The sequence below is a fragment of the Opisthocomus hoazin genome, chromosome 2 (assembly GCF_030867145.1).
Source record: "Opisthocomus hoazin isolate bOpiHoa1 chromosome 2, bOpiHoa1.hap1, whole genome shotgun sequence".
NCBI classification, from domain to species: Eukaryota; Metazoa; Chordata; class Aves; order Opisthocomiformes; family Opisthocomidae; genus Opisthocomus; species Opisthocomus hoazin.
The window spans coordinates 8,296,863-8,323,264 of record NC_134415.1 but is presented as its reverse complement, the minus strand read 5'-3'; the positions used below and the strand labels follow the sequence as shown (position 1 = coordinate 8,323,264).

General features: G+C 43.7%; 1 protein-coding gene and 1 long non-coding RNA gene across 7 annotated transcripts in view; both read left to right on the top strand.

Moving 5' to 3' along the window:
* LOC104328300 (AT-rich interactive domain-containing protein 4B) overlaps positions 1-19,250 on the top strand; it is a 91,687-nt gene extending 72,437 nt beyond the window's left edge. For 4 of the 6 annotated variants that reach the window (XM_075412322.1, XM_075412331.1, XM_075412321.1 and 1 more), the window contains 8 exons: positions 3,521-3,605; positions 4,546-4,738; positions 7,163-8,374; positions 10,067-10,177; positions 12,872-13,087; positions 15,388-15,534; positions 16,520-16,646; positions 18,487-19,250. In XM_075412322.1, coding sequence (XP_075268437.1) covers positions 3,521-3,605; positions 4,546-4,738; positions 7,163-8,374; positions 10,067-10,177; positions 12,872-13,087; positions 15,388-15,534; positions 16,520-16,646; positions 18,487-18,547 — 2,152 coding nt within the window. In that variant the 3' untranslated portion in view covers positions 18,548-19,250. Of the gene's footprint in view, positions 1-3,520; positions 3,606-4,545; positions 4,739-7,162; positions 8,375-10,066; positions 10,178-12,871; positions 13,088-15,387; positions 15,535-16,519; positions 18,295-18,486 lie in introns of those variants that run through there. The other 2 variants (XM_075412338.1, XM_075412327.1) reach the window with 1 other exon arrangement.
* Positions 19,251-22,585: 3,335 nt separating this feature from the next.
* On the top strand, positions 22,586-25,698 carry LOC142360049 (uncharacterized). Its single transcript, XR_012762798.1, has 3 exons — positions 22,586-22,731; positions 24,127-24,981; positions 25,464-25,698. It is a non-coding gene; the product is annotated as an uncharacterized LOC142360049 (long non-coding RNA).
* Positions 25,699-26,402: the final 704 nt, after the last annotated feature.

The window sequence follows — 26,402 nt, the reverse complement described above, 5'->3', positions numbered from 1 at the left end:
AGTGCTAATTTGTGGCTCTGTTTGTTGAAGCATCAACCATACACAAATTTTATACGTAACAGTCAGCCACGGAAATTAAAGGAACTTGTGTAGCCAAATTTCAGGTGCTTGAGAGTAGCGTGTGTCGTGAGGGGGAGAATTATTCAAAAAATAATAAAAAACCCCAGAGTCCTCGTGCCATATTCCAGTATTTGGTTATTAGACTAAATCTCCTTTCTTTGATCACAGCCAAAGACAACATTTGATTCTTCCTTTCTAGCAGATCCAGATGGCATTCTGGAACTTTTCCGTAAATTTTCCAAGGCTTGCTAGCTCCCTGGGGTCACCTGTCTTCCTAGGAAAGTGGTACCTTTGCTGGTATAAATCTAGAGGCTGGGAAAGTACGCCTTCTTCCTTGTTCCCCCTCTAGTACTTCTGTGGAGGATCAATTACACAATCTCTGAGAATATGCTGTGGTTTATTTCTATTTTTTAAATATATATATATATTTATTTTTATGGTTTATGCCGTCAGTACATATGGATGTAATAGAATCAGTACATACTCTCATGCAAAGTGCCAATTATTTTTTTCTGCTATATAGCTATTCAATTTCATTCTTCCTTTTTTCCTTCCTTTGTGTTCAAACCCACCTTTCTGGCGGGCATTCATTTGAACCAGTAAGGCAGAAAAGCTTCTCTCCTTACTGACTCATCTTTGTCTCCCTTTTGGTGAGGTAAAGGGGATGTTTCTTCCAAAGGCATTCCAAGCTTTCCTGTGAAACCTTCTTTCAAAAAGAAGTAAATAATAATTTCATATTAAATCCCTCCTGTTGGTTCTCAAACAAGCCTGTGCAAACTCTTTTAGGAACACCTCCCCATCTTAGCTCCTTCCTCCCCACACCCGCGTTAGGGAGTTGAGATAAGCAAGTGTGGAAGGCGACGCTGCGGTGAAACAACCCAGGTCTTCTGGAAGCACATACCTCTCATAATGAGAGCTGAAGAATTTATTTCGTAGTGTTTTTGGTTTTTCTTTTGTTTGTGAACAGGCTGTCTAAAGCAAGATTAGTGATGAATGAAGTTTTCCTGTTTTAATAAGGTGCAATTCTATAAGAAAGGACTCTGGTCTGAGTCATGCAGACCGTACAGATGCAGCTTGGCAGCTGGTGCGCTGTGCAGCTTGCGGGGTGCTTCTCTGTCACGCGGTAGAGGAGGACGTAATTTAGGGTCAGGTTGTCGGCTGTGGTTTGGGATGTGTCCCTTTGCAGAGTCTGTTTCAGCCTGGGGTCTGACTGTCACAGTTCTGGCAAACCCTGTGCACCTGAGGTGTGAGTAGTGAAAGGAGCCGTGCCGTGCAGAGGTGTGAAGCGTGGCCATCTGGTTCCCTGGAGAAGGTGAAGATTTATGTGATGCTGGCCCTCCTTGCAGGGTCTGACGGCGGTTCCAGGTGTGGTCAGGAGTAGAGCAGGATGTGCTCCGGTCGGGAGCTGTGGCTGTCGCACAGAGGTTTTCAGTTTGTGCTCGTGGAGATAGGAAGAGTTGTGACCACTGCTTCTAATATACAACGTTTAAGACCCTGCAGTATCTACAGATACTCCCGTAAGGTTTTTCACTGCCTCTCCACTTCAGTATGCCCCCTCGTCCATCAGCTGTCACCCCAAAAAGCACTGCAGCTACCTTGAATCACGGACAGTACGTGCAGCGCGCGGACTTTGCGTAGCGGGAAGGTTGTTTTCTTCTTGGAAACGCATAGAATGAGTGAATACAAATTCTGTATTGTAGCAACATGGTTGAGCCAGAGAGGACACTGTCAGAATAATTGCTTTTCACCGTGCATTTGTCCAGTCCTCGTGCTGTTTTCCTGCATGCATTTAGACCTAATGAAATACTCTCACATTTACGTGGGTCGCAAAGTGCGTTTGGCAGGCTGCTTAGCAGTCTTCCTGCTGGAAAGAAAGGGTGTCTTTGACTCGAGGACAGATGACTTCAGAGTTTCCCCCAGTCTCACAGAAGATGGGATTTTTTCCATGCTGGAAAGAACTCTGCAGAGCTGTATTTCAGTTTTGGAAAGAAATCTGAGCCTGTTCACCTACATGTCACCTGGCAACAGTACAATTGCAGCTGTATCTGCAGCAGTGTACGTAATATTGGTATTTTGTAGTCTGCATGGTCTGCTGCTACATTTTGTGATTTTTTTTATTGTCACGTGGAGGGGAGAAACCCCAAGAAATTGTTGTGGAAAACTATTTTTCAGAAACTACTGCTGCTTCATTTTTCACCGTATTAATATGTGAAATTTAAGTTAATAAAATACAGTATTTAGCTTCTGGAACCACTTGCATAAATCTTAACTTAGAGTGTACAGGAAAACAAGTTGGAAACTTGCATATTTTTCTCTAATCTTTTTTAATTTATATGTCAATATTGTAGATGGAATTAGCAGTAGCTGCAAAGAAGCTGAATTGGGACTTTATCAGAAGTCACTGTATATATCGAAACAGTGGTCAAGTAGGCCCAGCTGGAAAGCCAGCATGGTCATGAGCGCATTGTGCTCGGCTCCATCTTGTACTGGTCCTCTGGGGGTGTGTGGTTTGGGGTTTGTTTTTTTCTTTTAAGTTGGTTTCTTCCCCTCTGTTTTCATGTTTACCCAGGGAGATCAGGATTTGCGTGGCTGTACACTGAGGCAAAAGTTAATACATACTAGTTTTTAACTGACCTGTGTCTTACTCAGACAGTTCTTGAATTCCTGGTTGAAGTGGTACAGCAGATTAGACTTAATTGGGGGAATGCTGGAATTGATTCTTGAGGTTTTTCAGAAATAGACAATGAAGCTGGCAAGCACAGTACCATAGTTACGGTATATTCTTGCTAAGAAAGTACTTCTCTGGTCTTGAACTTGTGTTGAACAGGTCCAGCCTTAGATAATGAGACACCTGTTGTTAATACCTTGGTGCTGTTTAGTATGTTTTTGTCTAGTATCATTCTGATATAAAAAGGAAGCCTTTAACTGAAAACAAATTGAAATGTGTTAGTGCTAAGTTAGCGACTCAAAAGTTAGTGACTCCTAAGCGGTAGTCACTCCAAATATCACTTTGCAGGTGAAGGAGTTTATTTTTGCAAACTGGTCACATTTTACGTAGTTCTAAGAATGTATTTTATTGTTTAGGTTTTACACTATGTATACGTAAGTATACATCTTGGAGATCCATACAGAATTATCATTCTGGTAGTTTGTTTTACCTGTATACATGGATTTCCTGTGGTTAAGTGCAGACTGGAAAAATACCAGCTTTCACTCTGACCCATCAGTGTATTAAAAAAAAAAAATTAAAAAAAAATCATGCTGTATGTCCCAGCATATGAAGAATTGAACCTTAGCTGAAACGTCCTATGCTGAAAAGTACTCAGATTACTTCTTTATTCAAATTCCAATTCAGTTTTTATATGGCTAATAATTTTCTTTTTCCTCCATGAATTTCTCTTCTGATGTCGGGATTATCCGCTTAAAACCGTAAACGTGTACAATTTTCTTTTGCTTTTAGGTATGATGAGTGGATAAAGGCAGACAAGATAGTGAGACCAGCTGATAAAAATGTACCAAAAATTAAGCATCGAAAGAAAATAAAGGTACTTTTTCTCCCTTTTTCTCCCTTGTTCCTCCCACCTTCGGTTTAATATATTAAGTTCTATCCTTTCTAACCTATTGATTGGCCTAGAAATGCTTGACAGTAAAAGCGAATTCCTAGCCTTTTAAAAACAAACTTTTTCATCAAGGTTTTGTTTTTTTCACGTTGGGGTGGGGAAAGTCTCTCTTTCCTTTCCCCCCCCCCCCCTTTTTTTTTTAAATGAATTTTATATATGCTTTTACAGAAAACAAAACAAGAAGGATGTTTTATCATCAGTGGTGGATGTAATGAAATGCCTACAAATATCTGAAGGGTGGGTGTCAGGAGGATGGGGCCAAGCTCTTTTCAGTGGTGCCCAGCGACAGGACAAGGGGCAATGGGCACAAACTGAGGCACAGGAAGTTCCGTCTGAACATGAGGAAGAACTTCCTCCCTCTGAGGGTGACGGAGCCCTGGAACTGGCTGCCCAGGGAGGTTGTGGAGTCTCCTTCTCTGGAGATATTCAAGACCCGCCTGGACAAGGTCCTGTGCAGCCTGCTGTAGGTGACCCTGCTTCGGCAGGGGGGTTGGACTAGATGACCCACAGAGGTCCCTTCCAACCCCTACTATTAAAAAAACAAAAAAAAAAAACAAAAAAAAAACCCAAACACTTGGCAGCTGGGACAGAGCAGGGTGTCAGCCCTGAGCCTGGCATTCTGCGCTGCCACTGCTCCCAGAGCGCTGGCTGGGTTTGCCTTCTCGTTTGTTTTAACAAAATTCCTGTCTTCGGTAGAAGTGTTTTGGCATGGACTGTAGAAAGATATTTTTAAACTTGTAAACAAAGAGGAAAGCTTTCCTTTACAGGTTGAATGTTTAAGATAGCTGTAAGCATTGCTGAATGGTAATCTGTGTTAAGATGTATGCTCAGATGAGAAGAGTTTTTAATCTTTTCTTTCACATAGAATAAAACTGACAAAGAGAAGGAAGAGAAGTACTCTCCTAAAAACTGCAAATTGCGACGTTTGTCAAAACCTCCCTTTCACACCAGCGCGTCACCAGAGACTGGGTCCAAACTTGACAGCACTGAAGCCAAAAATACTGAACAAGCTCCAGTTAAATCCATAGAAATTACTTCTATCATCAATGGGCTACAAGGTATTGTATTTTCTATTTCTGTGAATAGCCTTTCAGCAGTAGTAAATGACAACGTAGAACAACTGATGCAATGCTTGAGTCTGGCTAATTATAACACTGTCTTCAGAAATGACCCTTGAACAAAAGCAATATTCGCAGTTTCTCTCAACAGGTATTGTGGACTTAGTGTATGTTAACAGTGTAATTCTTAAGAATTACATCCTTTGTTTTGCCAGCCTTTTTGTGTTTGATACACAGCAAAACTTTTTTGCTTCCTCTATTATTTCTAAATTTTTAATTTTTGATTGATGTAACTTTTAGGACCCATGTTTGGTTTGGATTTTTTTTGCCTTGAGAAACAGCATTAATAAAGCTAGGTTTGCTATCAGCACGTCTGTTGTTCCTGACACTCTTTTTCCCTTCCCACACATTGACAGCACCATTATGATTACTAGCTGCTTCCCTTCATCCTTAGTTGAGGGCATGCCTCCAGCAAATGAAATAGTGTATGATATAGGTAGTTTGGAGAACCACCAATTTTTGTGAAAGTTGTATGAATTTAATAATCTTTCAGACCTGTTCGAACTTGGATGACGTTGGCCACTGGGTTCCAAATTTGTAGGTAGAATAAGAGTCAACATAATCTATTAGGCTTCGTTTCCTTAGGAAATGAGAAACAAAAAAGCAATTAGCAGTGATGATAATGACACTGTTATTAGTGCTATAATTAATCTGTAATTAACTTCTGATTACAAAAGCACAATTTGAGATACAGCCTCTAATATTTTGGAAACTAAATGTTTTCCATATTACGTCAGTAATTTCCAGAAATGCTTTTAATTGTATGCAATTCTTTTATCATTTAAGTCCACATAGATTCATGCTGGGGATTAACTTTTTTTTTCCTGGTACTTGCTGTTTTTTGTTTCTAAGTGTATAAGGCTCTAATGTTTCACTGTTTCTTTTTCCTCCAATTTTAGAGCTGCTTGCTCAAAACTTTACAGGTTTTTTTTTCCTAAACTGGAATGATTAATGCTATTGTATTCAACTTTCCTTTGAAGGGCACAGCAAAATAAATACACTGAGAGGAAGACTTGGTGGACCTGATTTTTGGTTGTTTTATTTAAATGTGGTGTGCTTGGCTTTTATTTCAAATGGCAAATTTTTATACCTCTTATTATAAAAGTAGTGTAGTTTTGAGCTCTAAGGTATGATGAGAAAGGCAAGTGTTAGAAGTCCATTTTAAGTGACTGAGTTCTTGGAACTTTAGGTGAAAATGTCTACCATAAAAGTTTAATTAGAAAAAAGCAAACACACTGAAAGGGTTGTGTAAAACTTGCTTTCAGGTTGAGTCTTAGAGTAGAATTTAAGATCCTGCCTATCTTAAAACAAATAAACCAAGAAAAACACCTGAGGCAACATTTCTCAAGGTATTTTGTCCTGTACACCTCTTCTCTCTGTTAGTGTGCTCTTCTCCAAGTTCATCATATTTCAGTAAACCTTTTTAAAACAGTTGCTTCAACTTTGATGTTTTCAGTGAATTTCATTGACAGTATTGCTTTTGTTCTCTGTCACTGGTTACATGATCATTTTTAAAGAGGTGGTGAGTTTTAGCGAGGAGTTGAGAATGACAGATGGGAAGTAGAATGAGAAGAGTTAAACTAGTTATGCCAGCAAAAGCGGGTGAGTGGCAAATCAAGGAGTTACCCATATATTGGAGGCAGTTCTCATTGTTTTTCCTTGTATCCATGTCTTTTCCCATTGAATGGGCTTCTTGTTGATTCCTTCTCCATTATCACTGTGTTCTTCTTTTCTCGGTTTCTTTATTCCTGACCCTGAATTGTCTTAATGTTGTCCCACACTCTCGTTGTTCATGTATTTCTCCAAGTGCCTTTCACGATTGCTTTCACTTCCTTTTTCCAGGCTGGTCATCGGGTTGGTTTGCTAGAGATTATCCAGTGTCTTTGTTCTGTCCATTCAGACTGTGGATTCACCAGGGAAAATACTGTCTCTGCTCTGGGCTTTGGAAAAAGGGCGTGTGATAGTAGTATTTGTAACCCGTAAGAAGGATTTAGAGTTTTTGTCTTAAGCACATCTTTCAATTTCTGTTGTGGTTAATTTTGCAGAAGTTTGTATTTTGTGGATTGATGTGCTCTATGCTTGCTTCACCTCTTTAGAAATTCCTGGAGATGCACTGTTTAATACAGAATTTTCCTAGTTCCTTACCTAGCTATTATAACTTCTAATAGAACAGGAAATAATTTTTTGAAGTCTTCAGCAGATACCATTTACAATACATACTACTAGAGATCCCTGTAACGTGTTCATATCTACACAGTTTTGTTTAGTTGCTTTTTTAAGAATTCTTTGTAACCAGAATCAAGACAAACTTTTCTTGTTTTGTTTCTTTTTTTTTCTTTTTTTTTTTAATTTAATTTTAATTAGCTTCTGAAAGTTCTGATGATAGTGAGCAGGAAGATGACCAAAGTGCCCCAAATGTACATGCTGATGGCAAAGAGGAATCGCAACATGAAGCTGGAAGCCAAGATAAAACCGAACCCTGTCTAAAAGAAGAACAGAGCGGTTCATCCCTCCCAGAAGAAACTAAAGCTCTGACAGATGTAGTAGTGCCCAAGTCAGGATCCAAATCTCCTGAAAGACTGCGAAAAGAGGTGGAAGCGTTATCTGAAGATACTGACTCCGATGGAGAAGACGAAGCCACAAAGAAGAGAAAGGACGTAAAAAAGGAGGTAGTGGACAAAACACCAAAATCACAGGTAAAACGTGGTAAACGAAGATATTGTGTTGCAGAGGAATCCTTAAAGACTGTGTCGCCTAATAGAAAGGATGAGAAGTCCAAAAACAAAGACTCCCTTAGCTTAGAAAACACCAGTAACAGCTCCTCGGATGAAGATGAGGAAGACAAATCGAAGCTGAAGATCACTCCAACTAAAAAGTACAACGGACTAGAGGAGAAAAGGAAGTCTCTAAGGACAAGTACTTTCTACTCAGGATTTTCCGAAGTGGGAGATAAAAGGATAAAGCTTCTCAATAACTCTGACGAAAGACTTCAGAACACCAGAGCAAAGGATCGAAAAGACGTCTGGTCAAGTATTCAGGGACAATGGCCAAAGAAAACGCTGAAGGAGTTGTTCTCGGACTCTGACACTGAAGCTGCTGCCTCCCCTCCACATGCTGCTCCTGAGGATGCCGCAGCAGAGGAGCAGCTTCAGACTCTTGCAGAAGAAGACATTTCTTTGCCTAGCTCTGAACTTGAAAAATCTTTGCCGTCTGGTGTGGATGTTAAACCTGTTGAGGAGAAGCCGACTGAAGTGGGTGAAAAGAAAGTTGAATTTCCAAGCAGTGGCAGTAATTCAGTGCTAAACACTCCTCCTACAACTCCTGAATCGCCTTCATCTGTCACCGTCACGGAGTCCGGTAGGCATCAGTCCAGTGTCACTGTCTCTGAGATGCTGCCACCAAATCAAGAAGAGATACGGAGCATTAAAAGTGAAACGGATAGCACAATAGAGGTGGACAGTGTCGCGGGGGAGCTGCAAGACCTCCAGTCGGAGGGAAATATCTCTCCAACGGGTTTTGATGCCAGCGTCAGCTCCAGTAGTAGCAATCAACCAGAGCCCGAGCATACTGAAAAAGGTAAAGGAAAGGGTAAAGAGAGCTGTCTTCAGCCTAGCCAGCCCTCGTTTTAGCATTGCTGATGTATTGTCGTTCTGTTACGGTTACACTGCTGGAAAATTAGTTGTTGGAGGAAGGAGTAGCCTGCTGTGTCTACTTCAGGTGTGTGGAAATGGCGTGATCATCTAGTGAATAAAATATAATCTGCCAGGAAGTTTCTTGGCCTTTCGTTAGGAATTGTGATGGTTTCAATGAGGAATGAAGCATGTAAGAATAAGGTTTGTACCAGACCTGGCAAGAAATGCCCAGAGCAAACTGTAATACGTTGTGTAAGGACTATTTACTGTAGCAACACGGATACATTAGCTATGTTTGACTTCCAGGTGTGATTTTGCAGATTGAAGTTCTTATCCTGAGACCACTAGAGAACAGGGGAGAATAAACACGGCCAGCGCTTGTGCACGTGATGCCAGTGTACTGCTGCCTGCTTTTTAACTGTTTGCAAGGCTGAATCCAAAAGCTTTGTTGTGAAAGTCACTGGCTCTTTTACAGTTCCATCAAAGGTACAGCTACCTGCACTGTGTTAAAGTGCCTAAAAACTGAATAGAAAGGAAAAAAAATACATATCTGAATATAATGTGAGATGACACAAGTGGTTTCTTAATCTCAACAGATTTCAGTTAATAATAAACTGAATTTTTCAAAATGCCCTTAAGGTGCGTTACCTTCATCATTCTGTTTGAATTGTTCTTTTGAAAGAATGCAACAAAACGTGTTTCCTTAAACCAAGGAGAGAGTGTGGAAGAGGTAAATATGTAGCCCTCAGTAAACACGCCTGTATTGCTTTGCTAATTATGGATGTGTAGGTTTAGAAATTAATTTGTTTCATATTTTTGTATAAAAGGAAATTAATTGCCTAATGAAAAATGTTTTACACTATTGCACATGTTACTTTTACGTGCATTACACCTTCACTTCCTCTCTGATTTTGTGAGCATGCTGCCTGTTTTAGAACATCAGGTTTCTTAATTAATAAGGTTTTGTTACAGGAGTCATTTTTAATCTGTAAGTCAGATGGTTGTGGAAGAACATTGAACAACTCCTAAAATTTGCTCTTTTAACAGGTGTACTAGATTCTGTCTTCCTTGTCAACTTTTTCCCCTTTATCGTCACAAATACCAGTAGACTTTTTCCTTTGGTTTTTTGTTTGCTGCCTTTTTTTGTTGCCTTGTTTTTTAACGTTATCTAAGATTTTTTTTTAATACTTTCAATTAGTGTAATTACTGATCACAGGTGGTAGTTTCATTTTTTTCTCACAGCTTCCAAGTGTGACAGGCTTTTTTTTCAACATTTTTCAGGTCCAGTAGTTGTTAATAAATTTTTCAAATAAATGTATTCTTATTTAATTTACAGTGTCATAAAAAATACAAATCCATGTGGTTCAAGCGAAATTCTGATGATGCGTGTGGGGAAGTTACAATCATCTTACATGTCCACTCTAACCAACAAGCTTTGTCTGCCTTCCATCCTCCTTCACCTCCTCTTGGCAGTAGAAGTAGAAAGCTGAGCTGTATTAAGGATAGGCAGGAACAGTCGCATTGTTGTTTACAAATTTAAGTTCTGAAGTGGTTTTTTGAGACTTAGAAAAAAACCACAGAAGTGCAAGTATTTATTTAATTTCTGTTTCTTTCTTGTTTTTTTTTTAAATTATAGTCTGTACTGGCCAAAAAAGACTTAAAGATACTCAGGGAGGAGGCAGCTCCTCAAAAAAGCAGAAAAGAAGCCACAAAACATCTGTGAACAACAAAAAGAAGAGTAAAACCAGTAAGTACAGCAGCTCAGTGTGAAACGAAATGCGTGAAAGTACCGTGTCATGGGTTTGAACGATAGTAGGAGATGAAGTCTGGGAAGAAATGTATTGGGACGAAACGTTCTCATCGGGGAATTCTTAATACAGTTTAAATGAAGACACGACTCTTGCTGAATGCCAAAGTGTTTTTCAATGTCTTGTGTTATTTCTGGGCCTATTTCTGAAGAGGTCCTTAATGTCGTGTAATTCAGGAAGACTAAGATGAGTATTTTATACTTGCTAGAATTGGGAATCTGTGCTGAGTGTTTTAGAGGGGACCTGGATGAAATTATACTCTGTATTTTCTGCAAGATGAGATTTTAGAGGTTAATATCTCTTCCAGCAGCAAATATGAGAATAATTCCAGAAAAAATATAGGCTCTGTTTTCTTCCTGTATCGTCTGTTACATCTTCAGTAAATAATGCAGCTTTTTTGTAGTTGTAGAAGCTAATTGGAATAGAAACCACATTACTGGGGAAGAGAAGCTTAATAAAAGCAGAGGTGTGTTAGGGAGACATATGCACACGTGTTCAGGAGACAGCAAGATCAGTTTCTGCCTCATCTCATTGGTAATAAAAAATACCAGGGAACAGTCAGCTGGAGAGTGAAACCGGGAGGATAGCTGTAAAATAGCGCAGTCAAAGCAAGGATAGGAAGCATATGCTATGCCTTTTCTCCTCTCTCTTCCTCGGCCCTGCCTATTTTTCTTCCTTTTAACAGCTTTTACTAAAAGTCTGTACTTTCTGGTCTGGTATTTGCTTTCACCCCACCACTCCTTCGTGTTCATTGATCTCCTCTCTCCTCCTTTTTCATTCCATTTCACTAATCTCCTTCCATAATCCTTATTCCTTCCCTCACCTCAAGAATTAAAGTAACAAACCGAATTTGCAGAACTAATACACCATTTTTAGCCTTGCCCTTGTTCCCTTTCACTTGCTGAATTTATCCCTTTTTCTCAACCTGTTTTTGTCAGGACGCAAGCACTTCAAAGCTAGAATTGTTTCTTGTACCGCGTACGGTCCTTGGTGTGTATGTGCTCTTTTTTGTTAGACTTTGGGCCACTGCCATATGTAATAAGGGCAATGAACAGGTAAAATGTGGAGTCAGTTGTGAGCAAAAAATGCTTTTTGCAAAATTCAGGTACACCAATTAAAGCTACTTTTGTAGCAGCTTCAGCTCGTGCCTTTGGTTTAAGCCAGCAGACAAGGGCAGCTCTGCAGCCAGCCGAGCTCTTTCATACCACGTGGATCCTGGTGTTGGGTTTCTCCAGTGCAGATCAGCAGATCATAAAGACCAGAACCAGAAGGGCCTTGCAGGGTTCGTTTTGTCGATGCCTAGGGCAGGTACAACTGAGGCATAAGTGTCTCTTGATAAATACTAATTGACCATGTTTTTAAAAACAACTCTAATGATGGAGATTCCGCAGCTTCTCTAGGCATTTTATTGCAGTGCTTGACTAGACTTCTCTTGCCCCTGCTTCCACCCGAGTTTTATTTTTGTAGTGCTAAACAGGCTTTGTCCTTTCACTCATTACTTACTAATCATGTCTTTCAGACAGATTATTTCGTTACTTTCCTTTGAGTGGTTTGATTAGAGAACTGTGTTCAGTTCAGCCTGTTGCTTTATAGTTAAAGTTATTTCAGCGTGAGATGAAGTTCTTCTGGTTTGGGTCAGCTGAAGATGTTTTTCTGAAATTAAAGAATGTGATCATCATGTCTGAGGATTTTTGTAGATGGTGTCACGCAAATTCAAACTATTGCTAGTCAATTTAGCACAGAACACCTAAAATAAGTACAGGTGACATAAGGCTAAGAAGGCAGCCAATTGTCTACTCTCATTTCTGCTACTCATGTCTTAGGAGTACAGGGAGAAGCTTGTCTGTAACTAGTACCTCTGAAACAGGGTAGAGGTTTGTATGTATTGAATACTGGGTTAGAAATTAATATTAAAAAAAGATAAACAGGAGATAAGACATAACAATCAGTCTTGCTAACTGTATTGGAAAAAGTGTAGCCCCATAAGCAGAAATATATGGACAATTTTTGCACCTACAGCGACAGGTGGACTGCCTCTTTGCCTTATTTTCTAATGTAGGCAACTTGTTTATGGATATGGTTCTAAAGCAACAAGCGTGGTGCTGGCTTTGAACCGTTCAGAGAGCAGAGTGTACCGTCCCTATACGGACCTTGAGCAACTGGGTTGTCTTCAAGAATCTCCTTAGGAGCAGCGTGTCCCTACCCCAGCCCCTTGCCTTTGCACCCACGCTGCCAGCGGTGTGCTCGTCAGTGTGCAGGGTGGGTTGTGGAGCCACAGTCCGCTGCTTTCCTCCTCCCTCGCGCTCTGTGTGGTTCCCACAGGCCCACGCAATAGCTGTGAACCTGCCTGCGCAGCAGCTGGCGGGACGGGGTTCCCAGTGCAGGGTTCCCCTTTCGCAGCATGTGGGAACAGCGGGGCCCCGTTGCCGACCTGTTTTGTGGTCCTGTCTTCTGGTGCTAGTGGTGCAAAGAGCTAAGCTGCTATACCAGGGTGGACTGTATCATTTGAAAGTAAAAGGATTTTGGTCAAATAAATTCTTGTGACATGAAAATCCGCACAGGGGTAGCTTCTGATAAGCTTTGGGCAGGAGGGTTGCTTTGTTTGGTAACACTCTGTCTTCTTGCTTCTTCAGCAAACAGCAGTGACAGTGACGAACTATCTGCTGGTGAAAGTGTGGCCAAGTCTCAGTCAGCAAAATCTGTTTCTGCTGGCATGAAATCTCACCAGAGCAAATCACTCGCAAGAACACAATCCCCAGGAAAATGTGGGAAAAATGGAGAGAAGGAGTCTGATCTCAAAGAACAGAATAATCGTCTGCCCAAAGTTTACAAATGGAGTTTTCAAATGTGTGAGTATTTTCTTCAAAACACGCCCAGTGCGGTCTTGCGGTATAGTACAAGAAGGCTTTTTGAATTCTGTGTGTTTCATTTTTTTTCCCTAAAATGAGTTTGTCCTCAGTTTCCTTAAATTTGTGATAAATCCTGATTTGTTTTTTGTTTTTGTTTTTGCAATTGCAGTGCAGGAAACTGCCGCTATTGCACTCTTCCAATACTGTTTTTCGATACGGCCCCTGTGCTGCCTTGCTGTTCTTGCCATCCTGTGCAGAGCTGTTACTCTGGCGTGAGCGTTACCAACTCTGTGCGCTGCTTGTGTTGATATTTTCTTGCTGGTTTACTCCTTATTCTCTAGTTACTGTTCAGACACTTACCTGATTGATTTGATGACGACATATTTACTGTTGCTAGCGATAAGAACTTTCAGCGTTTGTGTCACTGGGCCACAGGCAGCCGCATAGCTAGGGGTGAGCAGTGTTGAAGGGATCGTGCATTTGTCTGCCTGAAAAACGGTTCAATAGTTTATTAATGCAGCTTCTTAATTGCCTCTGTGTGTGTGTGTGCTATTGCAGCATTACTGGGAGTGGGGAGAAAAGAGAAACAAGATAAAATATTAGGTGGTTGAAGCCTCCTTCCTTAATATAACAATAAGCAAACAATTGAAAAGTATTATTTAGAAACAAAATCTTGCTATTTTTAGCCCTCTCTCTTAGAGCGTCTGGGTATTTAATTGTCTAGTCAGCAATAAATTGTCCTTAGTACCAACTGTGGATGCATAGCATCGCATGAGTTGCTTTCTCTTTGCTTTTAGAGGTCAAATCGAACCTGTGGTGTGACTGATTTAAATTATTTCTTCAAGTAATCCGTAGTATCTCGTTCAGTATTCATAGGTGACCTCAGTGTCTGGCAAGCCTCTGAAGTTCTCAGAACATTACGCTCTGCGCTTTTCTGCGCTCTGTCCCAGGCTGTGTGAAGGCTGCTGTTCTTCACCTACAGTGGGAACAGGAAAGAGCTGGCACAGCACACTGTGGAAACACAGCAACTGAATTTTAAATTTTTTTTGCCAGCAGCACTTCTGTCATGCCCAGGGAGTTCTCCACTTAGCCAGCTGTTCTGCGGTGAGAGAATCTGACCCTGCATTTTTTTTTCTCCAGCCTTAAATCTCAGTGTTACTCTACTTTAAAACTATTTTTCTCCTAGTAGTTCTTCGCAGTCCAGTTATGTTCTGCTGCTCTTGAGGACTGTGGAATGTAATAGGTCTTTACTGTCACTTACTGGCCAGCTGAGATTCGTTGGGCAGATTTCCTGTGCGACACATTCAAAGAGCTTTTGCTCTGTCTTTTCTTTCTACCTCGGCTACGTTGCACGTGCTAAATCTGCTTGGTGGAAGTTGGGCTTTGGAATGCTGTTTCACACACCTCCTGCTGTTGCAGAGGTCTGGGACACTTGCAGCATCTCTGAGCTTTCCTCATCTTCCCACAGCCTGATACAGGTGTGGCTTTTGGTCCTTTGGTGCTACCTTGGTTACAGGTTGATGAAGCACATCCCGTGCCCCACAGTAGTTTAAATGATTGTTCAGTATCTTCAGATGGAGTGTCTCCAGTGTGGCTTACCTGTGGCCAAGGGGCTGAGCTGAGGTAGTTCATGCTGCTGGGAGCTCCTGGAGACCTCCCCCCCACTGGAAGCAGCCAGAAGGGCAGCTCCTGAGCTGGCCGTGTCCGTTGACATCCCCGCGTGGGATACCAGCGAGGAGGTCCCGTGTAGTTACACCTTACGGCCCCGCGTGGGATACCAGCGAGGAGGTCCTGTGTAGTTACACCTTACGGCCCGTACGCCATGGACCCGATCAGAACCGCCTCACAGCTATTCGGTTCCTGTTGTAACCTGCTTGTTTTGTAACAGCTGAGACAAGTCGGGCAGGACCGACCTTCCTGGTGTGTCAGGCCAAACCCAGCTCTAGCAAGGACTGGGAGAAACAGGCTCAAAGCTAGTTCTGGCCTCTGTGTTTTCATCAGTTGTCTTAATTTTACTTGTTTTTCTTTTCCTTCCTATAGGGAGGGGACTGCATGCATTTTCTTCCTCTCTGACTCCTTTTAACGAAAAAAAAAAAAGTGTATCTATGGTGGTATATTTTAAAAAATAATAAAAAACAACAAGGTTTGTGGTAACAAACAGCAGCTGCTGTTGCTGTGTTCCGTGGCTTTGCTGTCTGCCACCTGGAAGCACGTCACTAAGATTTGAGTACTTCCCACTTCACTGAAATTCAGATACAATAATGCGATACAGCAATTAACAGAGATCGTTTAACTTGCAGCTGACTTGGAAAATTTGACTAGCGCTGAGCGCATAACAGTTCTCCAAGAAAAACTGCAGGAAATCAGGAAACATTACCTGTCCTTGAAATCTGAGGTGGCTTCCATTGACCGAAGAAGAAAGCGCTTAAAGAAAAAAGAGCGAGAAAGTAAGTGCTGGGAACTGAATTCTGCTTTTGGAGGGGTAGTTTACATGTCCCGTTAACAAGAATTGGATAATTTTTAGGGAGAAGTGTGCCATTAGGAGTCTGGTTTTGTTTGTTTTTTAAAAAAACACACTGTATGCAGTTCTTTGATGATCTTTAGAAGGTACAGTTCAGATATCCAGTGACTGCGTAAGGGGAAAAACATTAAAACAGCGTGTGATCCATGTAGTTCTGTTCAGGCAGAACTACTTCATACAGAAAAAATATACAGACAAATAAACCTTTCTAAGCAGTGAACAAAGTATCTAAGGTTATTAATAACTTAGAGCTTTTCTTCAAGCTACACGATAATTTACTGTAGTATTGCTTGTGTGTCTACTTAGTGCTTTCCCCTTAGGAGAAGTGATGTATTTTATCAGTTTAAGCAGACCATCAGCTGGATCTCTGCTTTCCCTGAAGCTGCTTTACCTGTTGCTGTGGGGAATGTTCTAGTGTGCCTGCTTCTAGCAGCATTAAAAAGATTATTTTCTTCCATGTCTGGCTTATGTGCACATTTAAGAGTTCGCTGAGTACCAGAAGAAAGACTGAAATGCCGCTTGGAAGAAGACTTGATGGCTGCAGCCCTCAGACGGGGGCTGCGGTTGCCGCTTGGTTGCCGGAGCGGGGTGGGTGTGCGGGCTCGGTGCTGGGACGAGGCCCTCCCTGCGCCGATTCCCCCAGGACGGACAGGGAGCGGGTGGCTCCGCTCGGGGCTCAGGGCTGAGCTCTGCGTCCCTGGCTGGCCATGAGCCAGGCTGCGAGGGGCACGGCCAAAGCTGTCGCTCGGGGGGTTTCCCACAAAAACCAGGCAAGGGAGGCTTTTTCTTCTGAATTGCTGGGCGTTAGTTGCTGGAGCCACTATATACCGGTGCTTGTTGTTGAATGGGAAGACATTTTTGTTGCTCAATTTGCGAATTTTTATAGCCTGTGTTTTCCTTTTCCTGTGCAGGTGCTGCTACTACATCATCTTCCTCCTCCTCACCTTCCTCTAGTTCCATTACGGCTGCCGTTATGTTAACTTTAGCAGAACCATCTATGTCAAGTTCATCACAGAACGGAGTGTCAGTTGAGTGCAGGTGACAGCAGGACTTGCCAAAGCACTTTGCACTTAATGGCTGCTGAGGGCCACTCTTTGTTTTTCTTTTCTTTTTTTTCTTTTATTTTTATACTGCACAGTGGCACAAAATTCAGACAAGCACTATTTTGTATTTAAAGTTGTTTCTTGACAAGCTAACTTTGCACTTAAGTGCACTTTTATGAAGAAAAAGTACAACAAACTGCTTTTCCTCAAGCAATAATTGTTTCCAACTTGTCTGGGAATTGTAAGTCTGGTGACTCGGAGGCCTTCCACTGTGGCAAACGGAGGCTGCTCCCTGCTGCGGGGACAGCACGATAAGCGTGTGGTTGTTGGGCTGGTCGAAATACATGTGGTAGGGCTTACTGTATTCCCTGGTATTTTGTTAAAGCTGGAACATTTGATATTTTTCCATTTATTTATGACAAATATTGAACCTATTTTCATTTGTACAAGCTAATTGTTTTTTAACTGCTAAGTCACCTCATAGTGGCTTTAATTGTATACGTCAAGCACATGTATTCAATTCAAAACCTGCAGTTAGTGGGATGTTTGACATCAGTCCTGATAACCAAATACGAGGATTCCTTTAAAAAAACAAAAGACGACTGACTAATGTTTACAGGTTTGAATTAGGCTTAAATAGGTTACTCTGGGTTTAAAGAACCCATTAATTGGAATGAAACTACTGTACTTTGCCATTTTTCTATAAAACAGTATTTTTTTTTTAATTTTGATAAAATACATTATGAAAAAGAAAATGGCTAACAAACTGTATTAAATCTTAATGTATAAAGATTGTATTTAGCCAGTTTAAAGTGTATATTTATTCATAATGGATTATAACAGTTATATTTTTGTGTTTTCTTGTAAATGTTTCTTTTCCCTTAAAGCAACAAATATTTCATTTGTAATGCTTATTTTATTACGAGCTTCAAAGAGGGGACTTCAAGATGGACTAAGGTGTGAGGTTATAATTTGTGGTTGCTGATATGAACACTGCCACAAAAGGGTAGTTGTTTTTAAAATAAATAGCTAGCTGAGTGGTAGACATTTAATTTTTTAAATGCCTTGTACAAATTCCAAAACCAACTTCCAACTGTTTTCACTTGTACTGATTTTATGTTGTATGGATCCGAGCTCTCTCCTGTTAATTATATACCTTTGTAAGACATTTGTATATTGCGGAAGTGTTCATTCGAGCTATTTAATACCTGGCACTGTTAATACACAGTACTTTATTGTACAGATTGTTTTACTGTTTTAATTGTAGTTCTGTGTACTTCTTTTGCCTGGGGAAATAGGGGCTGGCATGTTTTTCTTTGTTTTCTGGCAATACAACATGTAAGAATTCAAAGCATTTTGTTTGTAGATGCTAGAGTGTCAGAATCCTTTACATTTGACTTTTCTAAGAAAAGCATTTTCAGTCTTCGTAGTGTGTGCTTAAGGTTAACTGATTTTATTGAAAATGGTTTCAAAGTATTCAGAATTGTACAGGACTGTAAAAATTTGTTGACAAACATTGAAGGAAAAGCTTATAGAAAAAAGCTATAAAATATATATTAGGTTCTGCAGAAAATGGAGAATTATGTAATATATTGTACAAATGTAAGCAAAGGCCTCTGAAATAAAATGCCATAGTTTGTGAATCCCTGATTTTGTTTCTAACAGTTTAATTAAGCAACCATAGCGTGTTCATTAAAATGACGTCAGGCTGCAGAATCAGTTTAGCAAACGCTCTTTGGTACGGTGCAGTAGGCATATAAAGATGAGCTAGAGCAGGTACGCTGGCCTGATTTTCCTCTTGGTGATTAACTCTAATTCATCCTCTTTTTCAGCAGAAGGGGAAAAGTTGGCCAGTTGAGATCTTTAAGGCGGCGCCGGTTGAGAAAAAGGAGATGAATTTTGATTCGCGTTAATTCAGATAGTTTGAAAATGCAAAAGCAAGCTCCCGAAGATACTTGCTGACTTCTAATACCGACTGCCTCAAGTTCAGACTCAGCGGAAGTGAGATGGAATAAAACTTTCAGTGTTACCTGTTTACATCATGTCTGGCTGTAGTTCAGTTGACTAAAACACTCCTATACCTGCAAAATGATAGACCACGGACAAGACTGGTAACTAGCAAACGATGCTAAGCTTTGGAAACATTGACTTGAGTTGTTAATTACCACTGATCTGAGACTGACAGGAGAAATTTTAATAATTCCAGTGGGGCCACTCAAAGGATATTTACATGTGTTGAAGTTCAGCAGAATCAGAGTTGCAATAGTTTGGTTCTGCCTTTCAGCCTCAGTAGGCGTAACTGGTACGGATTTAACTGGGAGATACATCTGGGCAAGCAAGAGCAAATTCAGCCCTCCACTTGCTACTGGTTCTTGATCAGCTCCCAGTTTTAGTGCCAGCGTTTTTGCTTTGATGTGACAATTGTTGACTCTCGTGTTCAGTGAGAGGATTTGTTTGTTCAGTTGTTTGACACCGGGGTCATCAGTCACCTCCTCACTCCCAAGCTGAGTTTTTGCATACATAGGACTTTCACTGTTAATACAGACGTTTTTTAATTTTTGTTGTACTTCTCCTGCAGTTTAATGACTAGTCAAAGATCTGTTCTGTGTGGGTTTTATTGCACCTCTTCTGTGAAGTGTGTCTGTACATGGTGGATTGAGAGCTGGCTAAATGGCAGAGCTCAGAGGGCTGTCATCAGCGGCGCTGAGTCTAGTTGGAAGCCGGTAACTAGTGGTGTCCCCCTGGGGTCAGTACTGGGCCCAGTCTTGTTTCAACTTCTACATCAACGACCTGGATGAAGAGTTAGAATGTACCCTCAGCAAGTTTGCTGATGACACCAAACTGGGAGGAGTGGTGGATACACCAGAAGGCTGTGCTGCCATTCAGCGAGACCTGGACAGGCTGGAGAGTTGGGCAGAGAGGAACCTGATGAGGTTCAACAAGGGCAAGTGCAGGGTCCTGCACCTGGGGAGGAACAAGCCCATGCACCAGTACAGGCTTGGGGCTGACCTGCTGGAGAGCAGCTCTGTGGAGAGGGACCTGGGTGTCCTGGTGGGCGACAGGTTAACCATGAGCCAGTAGTGTGCCCTGGCTGCCAAGAAGGCCAATGGGATCCTGGGATGCATTAGGAGGAGTGTGGGCAGCAGGGCGAGGGAGATTCTCCTTCCCCTCTACTCTGCCCTAGTGAGGCCCCATCTGGAGTCCTGTGTCCAGTTCTGGGCTCCCCAGGTCAAGAAAGATGAGGAGCTACTGGAGAGAGTCCAGCGGAGGGCTACAAGGATGATGAGGGGGCTGGAGCATCTCTCCTATGAGGAGAGGCTGAGGGAGCTGGGCTTGTTCAGCCTAGAGAAGGCTGAGAGGGGACCTTATAAACGCTTACAAATATCTGAAGGGTGGGTGTCAGGAGGATGGGGCCAAACTCTTTTCAGTGGTGCCCAGCGACAGAACAAGGGGCAACGGGCACAAACTGAAGCAGAGGAAGTTCCAGCTGAACATGAGGAAGAACTTCTTCCCTCTGAGGGTGATGGAGCCCTGGAACAGGCTGCCCAGGGAGGCTGTGGTCTCCTTCTCTGGAGATATTCAAGAGCCACCTGGACGCGGTCCTGTGCAGCCTGCTCTGGGTGACCCTGCTTTGGCAGGGGGGTTGGACTGGGTTACCCACAGAGGTCCCTTCCAACCCCAACCACTCTGTGATTCTGTGGTGCTCTCCAGGTGTCCTAATGGTTACACAGGGAGGCACCTGTGACCATCTGTTAGCCAGGCAATTTTATCCCGCGTTCCAGTGGGTCAAATCCGAGCTGCTCTTCAGGTTACGTGTTGTAACGCAGCTTGAAAGGCGCGTGTGTGCCCTGCTTGGCCTGCACACCCTGCTTACAGCTGAGGAACCTTCCCACTAGCAGGGGCTGCTGGGCTACGCCCGTACTGCGGCGTGCCTGCTCGGACCACGACCTGAGAGGCGAAGTGAGACCAGGTCCCCGTCCTTCACCCTTTGCACCTCAGCTGAGTGACGGAATGGGTTTTGTGTGTCTCACGTTGAGAATAGCTGAGAGTGCAGACTGTCAGCTCATGCTGAGAGAAAGCACGCCGGGCTTGAAGGCTGGCCGTGCTGCTCCCGGCTGCCTTTACGTACAGCCTCCACCGATGCTTGTACGTACTTGTCACTGTGTAGTTTCCATCATGCCGTGAAATTTTCCTGTCGCCACAGGGCTCAAACTCACTCTCTGGCAGAGTTCCCCGAGGCTCCATGCCTTTTGTCTGGCCGTTACGAGTCCCTGAAATCAGCCAGCTGAACGCTTGTGCAATGCGATGTTGATGTATTGTGATGGCTCGGCCTGTTCTGCCCCAGCTGTCACCCACAAAACTGCTCTGTTGTGTGAAGGTGGATCGTGAAGGCCAGTACAAGGAGTGTTGATGTGTTCTCCTGGGCTGACCCCAGCGAGGAGGGTCCCTACCTCTCCTGGCAGCCGGAAGGCAGCCGGGGGACGCCTGGTGCATGCGTCAAGGCTCACGCTTTACCTTTACCCGTAGCTGGATTACGTGTTTTGCCTTCAGTTGGACGTTGCTGCCAACAAAACTGCTAATGCTGGCAATTCAAAAACTGCATAAAATGTTCCAACAGAAGAGCGGTTCGGATTTGCTTGAGCCTTTAAGTGCCTGGCAATCTTCTACGCCTTTCTAATTATTACCACATCATCTAGCATTTAAAATTACATTCCGGACAGGCAGGTCTAAAAGGAAATCCCAATTAGCTGCCTAATTTCAGAGAGCTGGTAACAGATCAGACTTCTTCATGCATCAGCTGCACTGTGTCCTGGGTTGGAAAATGCTCTGTTTGGGAATTAACCTAAGGAAGGGTCTCTTCTAGCTGGGTCCTGTAGCGTGCCTGCAGCAGCACGCTGAGCCACAGCTCGTACCTCCGCTGGCTACAGAGCGAAGCTGGGGGCCGAGGTAGGGCTGCTTCCCGCTCCTGCTGCCCCTGGGCTGCAGCCCCGGGAAGGGCCCGGCGTCCGGGGCTTTTCATCAGGAAAACCCTGATGTGCTTTAAGAGACTGCTGCGGATCCCGGGGACAGAGGAAGCAATCCAGAAGGAAACGGGCTGCCCCAGTGATGCTTTGGGCTGATCTCCGGTGCTCCGGTAGCTTTGTAAGGCTGCTCAGGCAATGGCTGCTCAACTGCCTGTGGCTCTGTCCTCTTCCTCCAGCCCAGTCACGAGCACCAAATCTATTTCAGACCAACAAGTGGCAGAAACCATTCCGTTGTGGGTGCTCTTTGCGTTTTCCGATCCCTTTCTGGGTTTGTCTCAAGGTGAGTTGCTTCACAAGGATGCCTTCTGCCTGCGGGCCCTGCGTGAGGAGGGCAAGGGCAGGGTCCTGCACCTGGGGAGGAACAGCACAATGGACCAGTACAGGAGAGGGACCTGGGTGTGCTGGTGGATGACAGGTTGACCATGAGCCAGCAGTGTGCCCTGGCTGCCAAGAAGGCCAATGGGATCCTAGGGTGCAGCCTGAAGTCGTTTCGGGCAGGAGCAGCCCGGCAGGACGGAGCGGAGCCGCGGCCCCGGGGAACACACGAAGCCCCGCACCACGCCATTCCCCCCAGCACAGGCCGGGCGGCCGCCATCGCCGCTGCTCGGGCGCGCCGGAAGTGACGCGCCGCGCGCCCGCTCCCCTCAGGCTGCCATGAGGCCCGGGCGGCGGGGCGCGGGGCGGCGGGGCCCGGTGGCGGCGGGAGGCTGCGCGGCGGAGGGCTACGCGGTGGGGCAGGTGGCGGAGAGCCTCTGCCCGGGCGGGCCGCCCGCCGCGCCGCTCGCCCGCCTCTTCAGCGCCGACGCCCCGCCGCTGCTGGTGGCCGTGGCGGGGGTGAGTGCGGCGCCGCGCCCCGCCTCCCTCCCTCCCTCCCGCCTGCGGTCCGTGCCTGAGTTTTGGGTTTTTTTTAAATGAAAATAAGAAAAGAAAGCGCACAGAAGAAGTGCAGAAAGCGTCAGAAGAGCAGAGCGCATCTGTCACGCGAGAGCCGCCTGTAAAAGCAAAGAAGGCCAGAAAGACGGAGCTTTCAAAAGCAGAGAAAGGACTGGTGAACAGGTGGGTACCTGTTTAAGGTAAGATTAAAAACCCCTGCATCTAGATCAGTCACAGCGTCACGAGTTCGGGAAAACAGTGCAGTGCTGTTCTCCTGTTCACCTTGAACCTTGTGTTTAATAATGACAGAATCATCACTAAGGTTGGAAAAGACCTCTAAGACCATCAAGTCCAACCATCCACCCAACCCCACCATGTGTGCTAAACCATGTCCCAAAGTGCCACCCGCACGGTTTTTGAACCCCTCCAGGGATGGTGACTCCACCACTGCCCTGGGCAGCCTGGTCCAATGCCTGACCACTCTTTCAGTAAAGACATTTTTCCTAATGTCCCATCTAAACCTCCCCTGACACACCTTGAAGCCATTGCCTCTCCTCCTATCGCTGGTTACCTGGGAGAAGAGACCAACCCCCACCTCACCACACCCTCCTTTCAGGTAGCTGTAGAGAGCGATAGGGTCTCCCCTCAGCCTCCTTCAGACTGAACAGCCCCAGCTCCCTCAGCCGCTCCTCACCAGACTTGTTCTCCAGACCCCTCCCCAGCCTCGCTGCCCTTCTCTGGACACGCTCCAGCCCCTCAATGTACTTCTTGTGGTGAGGGGCCCAAAACTGAATGCAATATTGCTTTTTGAGAGGATTGTGAAAATTTTCCGTAGTTTGCCCCAGGAAGCAGTCAATACGTCCAACCTCTTGAAGCCGCGGGTCCGTGAAGCGCGGGTGCCCAGTGGGTTGGCGAGCCGGCGGGTCGCAGGCTGTAGCACTGGGGGAGTTGTTCTCTGAGGCGCAGGGCGATGCTTTCTGGCTGTAGTTGGCTCTCCAGCAGACCTGCGGTAGAGAAGTTTGATCGGCTGTAGCTCGAGGCTGACACGTTGTCCTCTCTCTGGCACCGTGTGGTGTAGGCGTCTCCCATGCCTGTGAGGCTTTTGTTTGCCGTTTTTGCGTCCGTAGCCTTCCAGAGGCTTCTTCAGGTCTGCTTCTCGTTCGTGCGGTTATGGCAGGTGCGGGAAAGGTGGAGGTTTGTTGGTGCGCGGGTGGGTCCCAAAGGGTTGGCTGCTGTGAGTGCCCTGGGTACCTGGAAGAATTAAATCTCTTCCTAGTTCCAGCACGCAAAGATGATTTCCCGCCCCCTTCAATTTTAGAGGATATCAAATTATTCTGAATTCTTTCTTTGTTACTCCTACTCAATAGCAAATGTGGTGTCCTGAGGACAGCAAATAGTTTTCCATGTTACAGAATAGGCAGATAATGTTTAATGCATAATAAGTGATACCAAGTTTGAAATTTTACATTGAACATAATAATTTAAAATATAAGTTGGAAGTTTATCTTGGAGGCTTTGGTTCTCTGACCTCAGAAACTGTGGTTTTTTCCCATAATTTGCTTGTCTTTTTGTGGTAAGAGAGAGCGCTTTGGAGCGGGCAGATGAAGAGGAGGAGCAAAAACCGATTCAAAACAAAGCAAGTTAAAAAAAAAGGGCATCTCATGCCATCACCAAAAGCGTTGTTGATTCAGATACTGGCACTAGTGTAAAACAGCAAAAGGAGAAGAGGGTGGATGACGAAACGGTGAACAGGAGAATGGTGTTTGTTGGAAACCTGCCGGTCAGCTGCACCATTCAGGTATGTGAGTGGGTTCCGTCAGCTAAAGGAATGAAAAGATGGGGATGCTTCCAGCTGAGAAGTCACATGTATTTGTGACTAAAATTACGTTTTGGGAGGGTAGGAAATAATGCTTGTTATCAGAAACCGTCAGAGGCAGCCTCTTTGGTTTTACTGGAGTTGGGCTCTTTACAGCATCTTTCCTTTCGTCTCATTTTACTCTTCCTGTAGCAGCAGTTGATAGTATCAGAGCTGCATTTTCTCCGCAAGAAAAATGCCTTTATTGTTACTCATTTAGCTAAGGTATTACCTGGTTTTGAATCATAGTAGCAAAGACACATTGATTGTAAATCAGTGTACTCTGTACAGTAGTTGAAGATAGCAGTCCTGGAACTCAAGAAACGCAGTGGATGAAGCAAAGCAAGCTGTCTAATTCTCAGGCATTTCTAGATCATCTCTAGGAACAGCCGCTTCCCTCATCTGCTCACTGTACTGGCTACATGGCTGTGGGTGGGAATGGTACCTGTTTGAATTCCTCTTTGTCTTCAAGAGCAAATATTTGAGGTAAATTGGCACTAGGCCCACTTAACCAAAGCCCTTTGTATCTTAAAGGTTCCGGCAGAAGATACTTCGTCCAAAAAGTTAGCAGCAATAAAGTAGGTTCCTCTTGTGAATTTCATCCTTTATTTTTCAAGGCAAACGTAATTTTTAAGTGTTGGTTGTTACATGTGTGACTATATTCGTTTCTTAATTTTGTGTTTCTTTGACTTCTGTAATCACCTTTGTGTGTATGCAAGTTCTCTTGAAAATTGAAAAAGAGTTATGTGCCTGGTGTACTAGTAATTCGTTATCTTAGGTTGCTTTTCTTACATTTTAGGAGGGAGGAAGATGCTAATAGTCTCTAATTCCTTTGGATGTATTTATGAGCTGAGGAAGCCTGAGCAGGGTGCATATCCAGGCTGTGCAAGATGTGCAGTGAGACTCCCTTGAGCGCAAGGGGCTAGCTTGACCTGTAACAAAAATGAAGTTGTTACTGCGCACGCAGCCAGAGGAAGCACAAATACGTTTAACAGGAAGGGCTCACGCGCTGCACGCTGTCTGAATTACTGAAACAATGCGCGTCTTTTTCATGTTCCAGGCATAAGGTGCACCCTAATGCGAAGTTCGTTAATGCTTATGTTGTATTTAAGGAAGAATGCGACGCCATTAAGGCTTTGAACGAGTAAGTCTGGGTTTTGTTGCTCATTCCCTGTTGAACTGCCTCCTCCCTTTTGCTTGAATCAGAATAAAATGTTTTTTTCAAACTTAAAGTTGCTTTTGGAATAATGCTGTGCCATGGCATCGTAGATCAAATAACGCTTACTCATTTCATTTTTAAAATTTTCTGCTTTTGGCTACAAAACAAATGGAACGGAAATCTCTAGTGGATTTCACATCAGAGTTGACATTGCATCAAAAAGCAGTTTGGTAAGTAAAATGAGTGACTAGAAAACCCCTTTTCTGTTTTGTTTTGGGGTTTTTTTATGCTATAATAACGTACTGTCTTGTGTGTCTTGTTTTCTTTAGCATGACAACAAACGATCTGTATTCTTGGGAAATCTCTCATATGGTAAGTCTAAAATAGATTGTGATGCATGGTTGCTTAACATTTATGGAATAGTTGACATGAGGGTTTTTTATTTATTGATATTTAGGATAGCGTGTTTAGGTAGCTAAGTATCTTTTGCTGGAATTAATTTTTAAAAAACTTTTTCTTTAAACTGAAGCACCCAAAGGGGTTGTAAGTTTCCGACAAGTTCTGCAGGTTAATTGTTTTCTTTATTGTAGCTAGAACTACAAGCACTTTCAGTTCTTGTTGTCGCTTGACGTTTTTTAAACAAATGCAACTGAACTGCATAGGGTGTAGCTTTGTGAACTGCTGAGCCTGTACTGGTACCCGTTTGTGAACTACTTGCAAGTGGTGACAGTGACGGCTGCTCCCTGTCGTGCTGTCTGGGAGCCACAGTTACCCGTGTGGAGGGGCTTGACGAATATTCAGCTGCTTCTGCGTAGGCTGGAGAGTGGATGAAGGGATCGC